This window comes from Meleagris gallopavo, chromosome 20 (assembly GCF_905368555.1).
Source record: "Meleagris gallopavo chromosome 20, MGAL_WU_HG_1.1, whole genome shotgun sequence".
NCBI lineage: Eukaryota > Metazoa > Chordata > Aves > Galliformes > Phasianidae > Meleagris > Meleagris gallopavo.
In genome coordinates this window covers 65,694-78,481 of record NC_139423.1, presented here as the reverse complement: position 1 = coordinate 78,481, position 12,788 = coordinate 65,694, and the positions used below count along the sequence as shown (strand labels likewise).

The 12,788-nt window shown below is 40.6% G+C and overlaps 1 protein-coding gene across 2 annotated transcripts in view; it reads left to right on the top strand.

Moving 5' to 3' along the window:
* The window catches only part of GSG1L2 (GSG1 like 2), a 51,962-nt gene that overhangs the window by 35,875 nt on the left and 3,299 nt on the right, over positions 1-12,788 (top strand). For both annotated transcript variants that reach the window (XM_085240174.1, XM_031556290.2), the window contains 3 exons: positions 1,089-1,136; positions 4,699-4,851; positions 10,217-10,328. In XM_085240174.1, the coding sequence (XP_085096300.1) occupies positions 1,089-1,136; positions 4,699-4,851; positions 10,217-10,328 (313 nt within the window). The remainder of the gene's footprint in view (positions 1-1,088; positions 1,137-4,698; positions 4,852-10,216; positions 10,329-12,788) is intronic.

Sequence of the window (12,788 nt, the reverse complement as noted above, 5' to 3'; positions counted from 1 at the left end):
AAAGCAGAATAGTATTATTTTTCACCCTCCTAAAAAAGAATTTGGAATTCATGAATTGTAAGTGCTGGCATCTAACTGTGTTTGACTCTGACTACGTAAGTATCAGTAGAATGGGAAGAAATTGCTGTGTAAGAGAACCTCTAATTTTGGATCTTTGTATATGGGAACTGCTTAACTGATTCAAGAAATAGGGTTTATATTGTGAATTCAGGTTGAAGTTAAATTTTTCTTATTGTTCTGATCAGTTTAGGAGTGCCAAATTGAACAGAACTAGGAATCAAGTCAGCTGTCATCTGTGCAACAAAATACAAATATTTTATAAGTCATATGTTCTGAGGAGTGAGTTCTGCCAAAAGATCTTGTACGTTACGCAATTTCAAAGGGGTTAATGTCAAAGATCAGAGCAAAAAGCATCCGTCACTCAAAAGAAAACAACAAAAAAAGACCACTTTACGTAGAGATTGCTGTAGATACTGGGTTCATAGAATTGATCTGTTGTCTGTGGCTGCTTTTGTTCATACTTGCTGCAGTTAGTAGCTGAAAAAAGCCCATCCTCTGGTCTCAGAACAGTTCTCAGACCAAAATTAATTCTAAGAGTTTTGTTCAAAGGATCTACAGGGAGACCAGGAGGTCGCATGGGTTTGAAAATCAAAGCTTACAGATAAAAAAGCAGTCAAGCTTCAAAGAAATTAGTGTGAGCAGCAGCCTTGTTGCTGTAGATGTCTTTACCAACCTCAGTGATTCTGTAGTTCATAAGCTGGATGAAATACAGTCTTTCAAATTAACTGTTAATTTTGAATTTCTGGCTTTCACAGCTGTAACTTTTTGGAAAACACTTCAAAGGCTTTCTCTAAGTCTCCCATAAAAGGGTAATACTATTTCTGCTCTGAAACAAGCTGGGAGGATCTCAAGGAATTGATCCACATATCAGAGACTATGTACAAACAACCATTAAATAGAGGTTTTCCTGATCATCTTAATTTGTGCTTCTATGGTAATTTTTTTTTCTGTTGAACTGTTTCCGTAGGTCATTACAGAATACCAAATAATGCAGAATTTTCTTTTAAAATTATTGTTATTACTTTTAGGTGAGCAATGTAGAAGTTTTATCAGTTTGACTCCAGCTTCTGATCGAGGTAAATATGCAGTTTTGTTTACATAAATAAAACATTCTTGATCACATTTACCAATATAATAAATATAATGTGTTTTGATTTGGAAAAAAAAAAAATCCCATATAGTTTTTATTGTTTATTTTGTGTTTCCACTTCAAAATGAAGCCCACATGACTCAAAGTATATGTCAATGTCCTCTGAAACTACTCCTTTTGAATAGCAACTTAAACAAAAAAAAAGTATTTTGAATAAGGATACTGGAAATTAGGATTTCTAAAGTTTTTCCATCTCTTTCCTCATACCTTCAAATTCAGTCAAGAACTCCATGACTGACACTGTGCTACCTTGAAAGGACACAGGGATGGTAGCATATAAAGCATAAATGGGGTAGCAACTTGCTTTCTCCTTTAAATCCCAAGGGACTTGGGAGATGTGCTGTGAACCAGACTAATCTTGAGATGAATCGTCTCCCTGTAAGCTCTCAGTAGGTATTTCCATTCATTCAGGTTTTGCAACCCAAAGATAACTGCAGAAAGCATGGAGTAAACCTAGTCCTTTCAAAGAACCATTCCTTTTTCCACAAAATCTGCTTGCATATGCCATGAGGAGAGTCCCCTCCAATATTAATCCCATCATTTAAATGGTTAGACCAACCTAGGAAGTGGCTGATCCAGAATAAAGTCTTCTCCAAGGTTTTCAAATACATACCAGAAAAGTACTCTTGTCTAAATAGCCTGGATATGGATTTGCAACTACCTGCGTATCAGAAAGACTGAATATATGAGGGCTAGCCCCTCTTCTCACCTCTGTGCAGCCATGTGTCTGTTCACAAACAATTCAAGATGCTTATAGCACGAGGTGTAGGTTGTGGGTCTGGGACTGATTGCTCCTCACACCTAGAACCACTGGTGGATGTACTAAACAGTACTGAAACACCTCCATGAACAGGACATTGGCCACTGGTCACAAGTCAGATTAAGACACCTAAGAAAGCACTTCTGCACCTGAATACTGCAATGTGAAAATACCTCAGGGCAGTGAAATCCTGTATGGAAATAAAGGTTTTTGCCCTTGTCACATCCCACCTTGCACAGGAAGACAAAGCTTGTGTTCCACACATACGTATGGCTGCTGTGTGCACAAGACTTGGGATGCATCAAGCTCACTATTCCTGAGCTGAACATCCCAAGGTGGGGTGATATACGTAGGTGCTCAGTGCGTGTGTAATGATGGCTCACTATTCAAAAATATTTAGATGCAAGGTCCTGTTATTGGACCATATTGCTGGCTAATGTATCATTCAAATTTCCTGAACAAAATCAACTTTTTTTGCCAAGATAAAGAATCTTTTGCCAAGATTCTTGAGAAATACACCTCGCCCAGGAACTCCCATGCAATGTCTGACCCACTCATATAATGCACAAGTACGTAGTATTTAGTCAACTACATGTCTTAGCAATGTTTCTATTTTTAATTTATGATTGTTAGTATATATGTATGTATATATACCTGGTGTATATATATATATATATATATATATATATATATGTATGAAATCACTTTGTGGATATACAATCAGATGTCAAAGGACACAATAACTTGTTCTTAAGAAGGTTTGTATGACCAGCCAGTTCCTGCTACTGTCTGGACACAAGAGGACTCTGCCTGCTCCTGCCTGTGTGACATTAGCATATGAACAGTAAAACAGTGATGTAACTAATAAACAACTAGAGAGAGATAAACTAACAGATGAATCTCAGTGAAAACTGGAGATTTCCTGCGCGCATAAAGGCATCTCTGTCCAAATAGAAAGAGCTTGTCTGGTGAAAGACTGTAAACTAAAAGGGAATATGTTTGTTAATGATTGGGGTAACAATTCAGTGTAAAAACAGTACTTTCCCACCTTGAACTGAGAGATTCTAACACATACAGAAGAAACGTGCAAAAGTTCTTTCACGACATGGCCAGTAGAGGAATAATGAACTAGGGCATCTATTGAACTTGAAGTCATCTTCTTGATGTTAAAATAGCATTCTCACAGCCTCTAACCTCAGGTGAGGTCCCAGATGACTGGAGGAAGGGTCACATCACTTCCATTTATAAGAAAGGGAGCAAGGAGGACCCCGGGAACTACAGGCCAGTGAGTCTCACCTCTGTGCCTGAGAAGATCATGGAACAGATCATCCTGGATGACATGCTTGATCACATGGGGAATGGGTGTGTGATTCGAGACAGCCAGCACAGCTTCACCAGGGGAAGGTCATGCTTAATCAATCTGGTGGCTTTCTATGATGGAGTGGTGGACACAGGGAAGGTGACCAGTGTCATTTACCTGGACTTGAGCAAGGCCCTTGACATGGTCCCCCACCACATCCTTATCTCCAAATTGGAGGGGTGTGGATTTGATGCATGGACCATCTGATGGATAAGAAATTGGTTGAAAGGCTGCAGACAGAGGGTGGTCATCAATGGCTCTGTGTCCAGTTGGAGACCGGTAACGAGCGGCATCCCTCAGGGGTCTGTCTTGGGTCCGGTGCTCCTTAACATCTTCATCCATGACACTGACAATGGAATTGAATGCACCCTCAGCAAGTTTGCTGATGACACCAAGCTGAGTGGTGCAGTTGAGGAGTTGGTGCGGTGGAAGGAAGGGATGCCATTTTCAGAGGGACCTGAAACAGACTTGAAAGGTGGGCCTGGGTGAACCTGATGGCAAAGTGCAAAGTTTTGCACTTGGGCCGGAGGAATCCCAGGCATCCATACAGACTGGAAGGAGCGGTCCTTGAGAGCAGCGCTGCAGAGAAGGACGTGGGGTCCTGATGGCTAAAATACTGAACATGAGCCAGCAGTGTGCTCTTGCAGCTCTGAAAGCAAATGGGATCCTGGGCTCCATCAGAAGAGGGGTGGCTAGCAGAGACAGGGAGGTGATTGTCCCTCTACTCTGCTCTTGTGAGGCCCCATCTGCAGTGCTGCAACCAGGTCTGGAGCCCCCAGTACAGGAAAGAGAGAGAACTTTTGGAGAGGGTCCAGAGAAGAGCCACAAAGATGATCAGGGGACTGGAGCACCTCCCCTATGAAGACAGGCTGAGGGAGCTGGGCTTGTTCAGCCTGGATAAGAGAAGGCTGCAGGGTGACCTCATTGCAGCCTTTCAATACCTAAAGGGAGCCTACAGAGGGGAGGGGAATCAATTCTTTGAAAGGGTAGATAAGTGCAGGACGAGGGGAAATTGTTTTCAGTTGAGGGACGGGAGATTGAGGTTGGATGTCAGGGGGAAGTTCTTTACAGACATTGGTAAGGTGCTGGAACAGCTGCCCAGAGAGGCTGTGGATGCCCCGTCCCTGGAGGTGTTCAAGGCCAGATTGGATGTGGCCCTGGGCAGCCTGGTCTAGCATTAAATGGGAAGGTTGGTGGCCCTGCATGTGGCAGAGGGATTGGAGATTCACGATCCTTGTGGTCCTTTCCAACCCTGGCCATTCTGTGACTTTTTGTTTGAAGTTATGTAAACAACATGAATGAAAAAATAAATGGTGAAAATACTAAATGACTTTTTACCATCTCTGCACTATTTATTTGATTTTACAGGGGTTTTATGGCTGTCTATTGTAGCAGAGCTACTCTATAACATTTTGCTTCTGTCTGGAGTTGTTCTTATGTCAGTAGAAATGTGCTACTGCAGTACTGTCATCGATGGGTTAAAGATCAACGCCTTTTCTGCAGTTGTCATCGTACTAGCAGGTACAATTTAGGGTTTCAATTTATTATATTCAGAAAATTTAACTTTGATAGAGTTCTAGCTGGAGATTAATAACAGTGTGTAGGGTTGTGAACTATTACCATATTTACTGAGACATTAATAACACACTGCTGTTTTTAATTGGAAAATATTATTGTCATTTCTTAATATGTTTTTTTAAGTTTATTTTGTATTTGTACTTGTTATCTTTAATGTCAGTGTTTTAACTTTATAATTTTGAATTTGGCTGGCTGATTGTTGAAGGAAAAAAAACCTTCAAAATAACTTGATTTTCTATTTCCAATATGCTGAGGATAAAATGAGCAATAGTCCAGTCAGAATGGCAGTTATAAGAGGGAATAAAACAGAATCACATTTTTTTAACAGAAAACCATCATAAAATTGTGTTTAATTTTCTGCATTTTAGTTCTTAATCCAATGCTATCTCATAATAGCATCCTAGACAAATTCAATTTAGAAGAAACTTCAAATGGTCCCCAGTTCAACCCCTGTTCACAGCAGGGTTACCTCTGAGATTTGAGCAGCTTGCACAGCAGGGCTATATCCTTCTGGTGCTATAAGACCTGCAGCCTTCCTGGGAAGCCGATTCCACTGCTTGTGTGTCCTCATGGTGAAGAATTTAATATATCACTACCTGAGCAATGTGGTCTGAGTTCATCATTGACTGCAATGAGAACTGGCGATCAGACCAGAGTCTTCTGAAAGTGTCTTCCAGTCTGAGCTACTCTGCAATTCTATGTCGAACACTTGTTACTGAGGAAACTTGAGCTAAAATTACTGGTAACATGCACAGTGTTTCATAGTTACTCATTTTAAAGCTAGAAGCAATATAACTTCTTGTGGAACACATACCACCATCTTTCACACTGTCGTGAGTCCAAAGTGATTTATATTAGTTGAGGGATATCTTCTAAAAACACAAATTGCAAGTCAAGTACATGGGCAGATGGCTAAGCCTATGTCTTTATGAATTTATCTCAAGATGCTTTTCTCTGAGAAAATTGGGTTTGATCCTAATTCTAATATTTGTGGATTTAGTGTTCTTTTATTTGTGATTGCTATTCCTTTCTTCATGAATCAAAGATTTTTCATTATACTTTTTCCTCTTAAACATAATCACATATTTCATGCATTTGCCATTATCATTTGTTGGATAAGTAAACCTAGATTTTTAAAAGCCCAGTCATTATAATTGGGAAAAAATATTTTTCTTCCTTTCTGAAGATGCCTTTGCATACTTGAAGATATCTATTTTTCTAGCCTTGTATTCTGGAAGTTGGAGATTTTTCCTAACTACCACCACCAACAAAACAAAGCAAAAACAAAAAACAAAACAAAACTCCCACCTTTGTAATAAAGGTTCTATGACTTTCTTAGGAAATGTAATGCACACCTTAATGATGAAAATGTTGTCTTCATGCCCAATATAAAGCCACTGCTGCTACAGTTTTTGAATATTTAGGGATCTTCACCTGAAACAGGTGATTTCCTCTTCTTTTTAATTAACTTCTACACATTTCCAGATTTCTCTCAGCTCCATATAGGCCAGAGAGTGGTACTCAAGCTTTGCTGTCTATGACCTTTGAGAATTTGAGAACATTGTAGAATATTTTTTTTCTTTCTTTCTTTCTTCTGAATGACTTTCCTGAAAGCTGTTAAAAATGTTCATAGTCATCAGTTCTACTAATTGCTCAAAAAAGACCCCTGTCTGCATAACCTTTCTTGAGCAGGGATTTACCAGTAGAGCTCCTGGAAACAATTTTTAAGTATTTTAAATATTTTTCTCTTATCATTGATCAGAGATTTTCTGTGTTTTGAACCCCATCTACAGACTTAGTAAAGTAGCATACTTTTTTTGACTGACTAAATAAGCTTACTTTTTTCCGAAATATTTCTACCTGTATCTCTTCATCCATTGTCAGGTCTATTTCTAAGGAAAGAATAGTCAGCCTAAGTGATGTAAAGACCATGGCCACCTCCTCCAATCACTCTGGCTCCTTTTTCTTGGTCAGTGGAACCCATCTCTGTGCCCGTGGACCTGATGTCTCTGTCCTTTCGCAAGCTTATCCAGTAGCAATGCTGAGTACATGTCACAGTGACATGACACACATACAGACATGCCAAGGACCGTGGCATAGTCAGTCAGCCTGCCACAGTCAAAACACTGACTTGAACACAGAGGATTCACATAAGAACATGAACACAGAAAGCTGACTCTCAACTTGGGCTGGCAGAGGCAGGAAATCAGTAGTGCAGGCACATACACAGCACTCCCTAGGTTCACAAGCACACAGACATTCACAGATGCTCCACATGCCAGCCCAAACCCTCTGTCTGTCCAGTATTCCTGCACAGATCCTGGGCTCCCTTGTCTACTTCTCAGGTCTCCTACTTATAGATTAGTCCAGTCCAATGCATACTGTGAAAATGCAGTTATCACATGCAGACACTCATCCCATGTGCACCCCATGCTATAAGTCCCCCTGTATATAACAGCATGAACTCCAACCCCTCCTGATGCCCAAGACTGGACCTGCAGCACCATTATTTGCTGGCTGGTTCAGCTTGGAGTTTGCTGGCTAATACACCCTCCCCACATACATCAGCTTTGGGGAGGATATGGACAGGCCCTACATGGGCTGACACCAAGCACGTGGGCTGTGATGCATGGCCTGGCTTCAGCCACCAGTATGGAGCCCCATGCTTGCTTCACTCAAGTCAGCATCCCACCAGTAGATGGTTTGGGATTGCACAACATGCTTGCCTCAGTGGCCAGGAGTAGAAGACCCTCCACACACCAGAAGCTGCACTGGGACCCCATTGATTCCAGTAGTTGATGTCACAGGCTGGGGCATCCACATTCCCAACCCTACTCCAGTAAGAGGCATTAAATTCCACCCTTTCTGAGAGGACCTCAGTAGTTAGCACTTAATCATTTAAAGTCGCATCCACACACGTGTACATTCCCTCAGTCACACTGGTTTTTGCCAGCAGTTGGTTTGGGGAACACACAATTGTGTTTCAGTGGTAAGTAAAACCAGGATCTGGTATCACAATCAGGCGCCCATACCCCTAGTTTGACTCCAGTAGCTGGCGCTTGGGGCTCAAAGTTTGTAGGACCTGACAATAGGAACATCACTCAGTTCAGCAGCTGACAGCACAGCTGGGGTGCCTCATCCCCTGGCCTGACTCCCAAGAGCTAGCACCAGTTTTCACGCATGCACACATCAGACATCCCTAGCAGCTGGCACAGTATCTGCAGTCCACATGCACATAAGGCAGAGAGCACAAGTACGCAGATATTTAAGAAAAAGATTCAGAGAGAAAATAGAAGAAGATAGGACAGACTGGTATGATCAGGCAATGGGGTTTGCCAGCGAAAGCACTGACTGCCCCCATTTCATACAGGACCAGGCACCTTCAGCCCATTTATACTCTTTCACTAGCCCCACCCCCACCCCTGTACCTTCCCACATTACTTCTTCCTGCTTGTCCTCCCTTTCTCCTCCCTTCTACCTGCTCTCCAGTTTGGTTCCCATCGCTGCTTCCTGTATCATTTGTCTGTCAGGTTTGTGTCCCTATATGTTTTTGTCTATGGCTTCCTTCCTTTCTTATCCTTCATTGCACAAGAAAAAGGTCGTAGTGCAGATACACTTAAAGCAGCAGAAGTTCTCCTTTCATACACGCTTACAAGATTAATTTAACTATTTAGACAGTTTTACCAATTACTAGTACATTTTCCTTGTGTCAATGGTCATAAGCATTCACTGTTATTAATATTTCTTATGTACCTTTGTACAGTACTAAGGAGGCTCACACAGCAAGTTTTTACGGATACTCTTTACTTCAGGTAGAACCTTATTTTAAACATTTTATGACTTATTAAAAAATTGAAGAACATCTGTCTTGGCTGTTAAATTTACATATGATCTATTGTAAATATGAACCAACTCTAGTTACAGAGTCAAGAAAATGGTTTAAAGATTCCTACACTTTAATCTGTAATGAAAATGTAGTTTTTTATACCAACATGCTCTTGATTCTAGCACACAAAAACAAACTGAAAGTCAAACTAATGGGATGTGCAGCAAAGAACAGCTACATAACTAAATCTACACTGAAAACACATATTTTAAGGAAATAGCTGTAGTACTCGAACATTTAGAAAAATCAGGGTTTAATTTCCTTCAGTCTTTAGCTCAGACCAAATAAAGTCTTAAAATGAATGTTCTAACTGAAGTAGAATATGTTGCCCTAAAAAAAAATAATTATTGTGAAATTTTATCCTTGTATGAGAACTCCAAGGACATAGTTCTGGTAAACAGTAGGTTCACCATCCAGTATTTCAGGAAAGACCATTTTGTAATGACTACTGAAGCCAGGTCACTGTCAACTTCTACTTGTTATGTCCTAGACTGAGAGCCTCTGTGGACTAGCAATTGCTTTTATCTTTTTTTTTTTTTCTTTTTTTTTTTTTTTTGGCAAGAATTTATGAAACAGAACTACTTTGGGAACATGCATCAATTGGATGTTGTGCATTTGGTGGAGGACAGACTGCTCTGAGAATCTGGTGTTTTAGACAGTGAGTTGCTTGATACTTCCAGGATATTTGTGGATTTGTAAATATAGCTGGAAGCAAAAAATACAGAAGTCAATAGAGAAGTTCACTGATGGAAAATAAAATGCTGAGGGAAAAGAGATCTCATTAGGCTTGGGTAGTAGCTTTGTAGGAATTTTGAAAATTAAATGATTAAATAGAATCCACTTTAACAACTGAATCTTTCAGTGCTTTTTAATAGGCATTAGGTACTTGCTCACTTTTTCATTTACTCAAATAATGCTGATAAGTCTGCCTGCTTTTGAGGCACCAGTACAACCAATACTTGTACTTTTGAAAATCTTTCCACTGAAAGATAGAACTATGGGAAAAGTGACCTGCACAACGCAACTGAGTGAGACTTCACTGTTATGGTTGATGCCTGCTCACGGCTAAATTACTAAAAGTAGATTTTGAAATAATAAAAGTAGAGAGTGAGAACAAGTAACTTTTTTGCTTTTTAATGTTGCTTTTTCTGCTTTTATGTTGCATATTCCACTATTCCCATAGATTCCACTAGCAGACATCGCAGATGTCAAACTAGTGATTGTATTGATAAACTCACAACACATAAATACAGCCAGATAACAATGTCCAGTATGTTCATATGTATGTTCAATGTCTTATGGAGTTTGGATATGTTGAAAAATGTTCTTCAGAAGCTCAAGAGACAACTATGATAAGAGATGAGAGTGAGGAATGGCTGCAGCTTGCATTTTCTAATATTTTCATGATATTGTATTTTTTAGGTCTTCTGGGCATGGTTGCTCACATGATGTACACAACTGTATTTCAAATGACTGTAAATCTTGGTCCTGAAGACTGGAGACCTCACACATGGGATTATGGCTGGTCCTATTGGTACCTATTTGCTTATGTTTGGTTCTTCCCTTACATTTCAGTCACTTCACCCTATATTCAAAGAATTTATACCTACTTTATAATGGATGGGTCTATCCTACTTCCCTTCTGATTTAGATGTTTTTTTTCTCCAAATTCACTACTTAGATTATTGCATAGAATGTATAAATATGTGAGTTTTGCATTTACCATCCTTTAGACAGTTCTGCATGAAGCAGAGGTTCTTTTCCACATGCATCAGATTACCCATTTTTTTCAGACTCAGATTAGGTATCTTTGTTTTCCAGGAAGACTGTCTTGCATAAATCACTTAAAAGTCTCCTGGCCTCATACTCTTAGACTAAATATTTCCTTACTTCAATTCATTTCGTGTAGAACATTTCAGACAAAATGTAAATTTTTGAGAAAAGGCTTGGGCATAAATACATTACTTTTGCTCTATAAGCAATTGCAACATTTCTTCTGAGGAAATATAGTTAATTTATTAAGAAAGAGGGGTATGCAAGGGATTTTTGCTATATGCATGTCTTTGTTGTGCTACTGAAAATCCATTCAAATTTGTTCAGTAGTCAGCATTTGAATTCGAGTGCACCCTCAGCAAGTTTGCATACGACACCAAGCTGAGCGGTGCAGTCGATACGTGGAAGGAAGGGAAGCCATCCAGAGGGACCTGGACAGGCTGGAGAAGAGGGCATAAAAACCCAATGAGGTTCAGTAAGGCCAAGTGCAGGGTGCTGCTGTTGGGTCGGGGCAATCCCAGGAATTGATACAGACTGGGGAAGATCTCCTTGAGAGCAGCCCTGTGGAGAAGGACTTGGGGGTCCTGGTAGACCAGAAGCTGGACGTGAGCCGGCAGTGCATGCTTGTAGCCCGAAAGGCCAGCTGTGTTCTGGGCTGCATTAAAAAGGGGTGGCAGCAGGGAGAGGGAGGTGACTGTCCCCCTCTACTCGGCTCTTGTGAGGCCCCATCTGCAGCACTGTGTCCAGGCCTGGGCCCCCAGCACAGGAAGGACGTGGAGCTCTGGGAGCGGGTCCAGAGGAGGGCACTGAGATGGTCAGAGGGCTGGAGCAGCTCTGCTGTGAGGAAAGGCTGAGGGAATTGGGCTTGTGTAGACTGGAGAAGAGAAGGCTGCAGGGAGACCTCATTGTGGCCTGCCAGAACTTGAAGGGAGCATATAAACAGGAGGGGGAACAGCTGTTTGTGAGGGTGGATGGTGATAGGACAAGGGGGAATGGTTTTCAACTGAGACAGGGGAGGTTTAAGATTAGATACTAGGAGGAGGTTTTTCAGCCAGAGGGTGGTGAGGCACTGGAACAGGTTGCCCAAGGAGGCTGTGGATGCCCCATCCCTGGAGGCATTCAAGGCCAGGCTGGATGTGACTCTGGGCAGCCTAGTCTGGTGGTTGGTGACTCTGCACATAGCAGGGGGTTGGAACCAGGTGATCTCTGAGGTCCTTTTCATTCTATGATTCTATGATTAGATGATTCTATGATAATTCTATGAATTTTCAGATGATACTTGCTGGAAACAGCTGTCATTATGTCAGTGGAGAAACAATTGTGTTGGGATTGGGTTAAATCCAAAGTCTGCTGGGGCCCAATAACTAATTTCGATAAAAGGCAAAACTCAGACTAATTCTCTACATACCAGTTCTGAGAGTTTAGATCACAGCTCATTGTCATTCACACTTTTGTTTTTTAAGATTTATTGTATTTTTACTGAACAAGAGATTATAGCTATGTCTTTACAATGCAGATTTTCTAGAGATTTTGCAGTGAAATAGTGTTGTTTTTTTTTTTTCCCCTGTCTCTTGTTTTGTTACTTTCCACCTTCCTAATAACTGAAATCACATTTGAAGGTCACTCTACATTGCGTTGTCTCCAGGAGTCTATTTCCTGAGCAGAAGCAGCTTGTTTGGAAGCTTCTGTTCAATATGTATGAACTGTTTCTCTTGTGCCTTCATTGTACTTAAGTATGGGTCCAGTCAAAACTTCAAAGACAGAGACTATTCAAATAATGAGAAATGATGTAGCTTAACATATTTGTCCAACGTACAAGGAAGCCATTGGTACCTGCATATACAAAGACGTAGAGGAAGATGGTATGTGTGGTGCCTGTGGTGCCTTTTTTCTAATCAACCACATGCTTCTTTTTTTTTTTTCTTTTTTTTTTTTTTCTGGCAAAGTTTACTTTCTTCTTTCCTTTACTCAACCTGAAAAAGGTAGTCATGTCACCCCATTCAAATCTAAAATAAAGCAAAAAATACATACAGATGCCTCATCTTCTTCCATCTGTCTTCCTGGTTTCTTTCCTCTTATCTCTTTCTATATGCAATATTGTCTCTCTATTGATAGCATACATTTGGATCTTCCTCATTTTTGTGTAAATCCTCAACTCCAGCATTCCAAAACTTCTCTCCTACTGACTGAGTGAGAGAACCTCATGAGAGTGAAAAGGGAA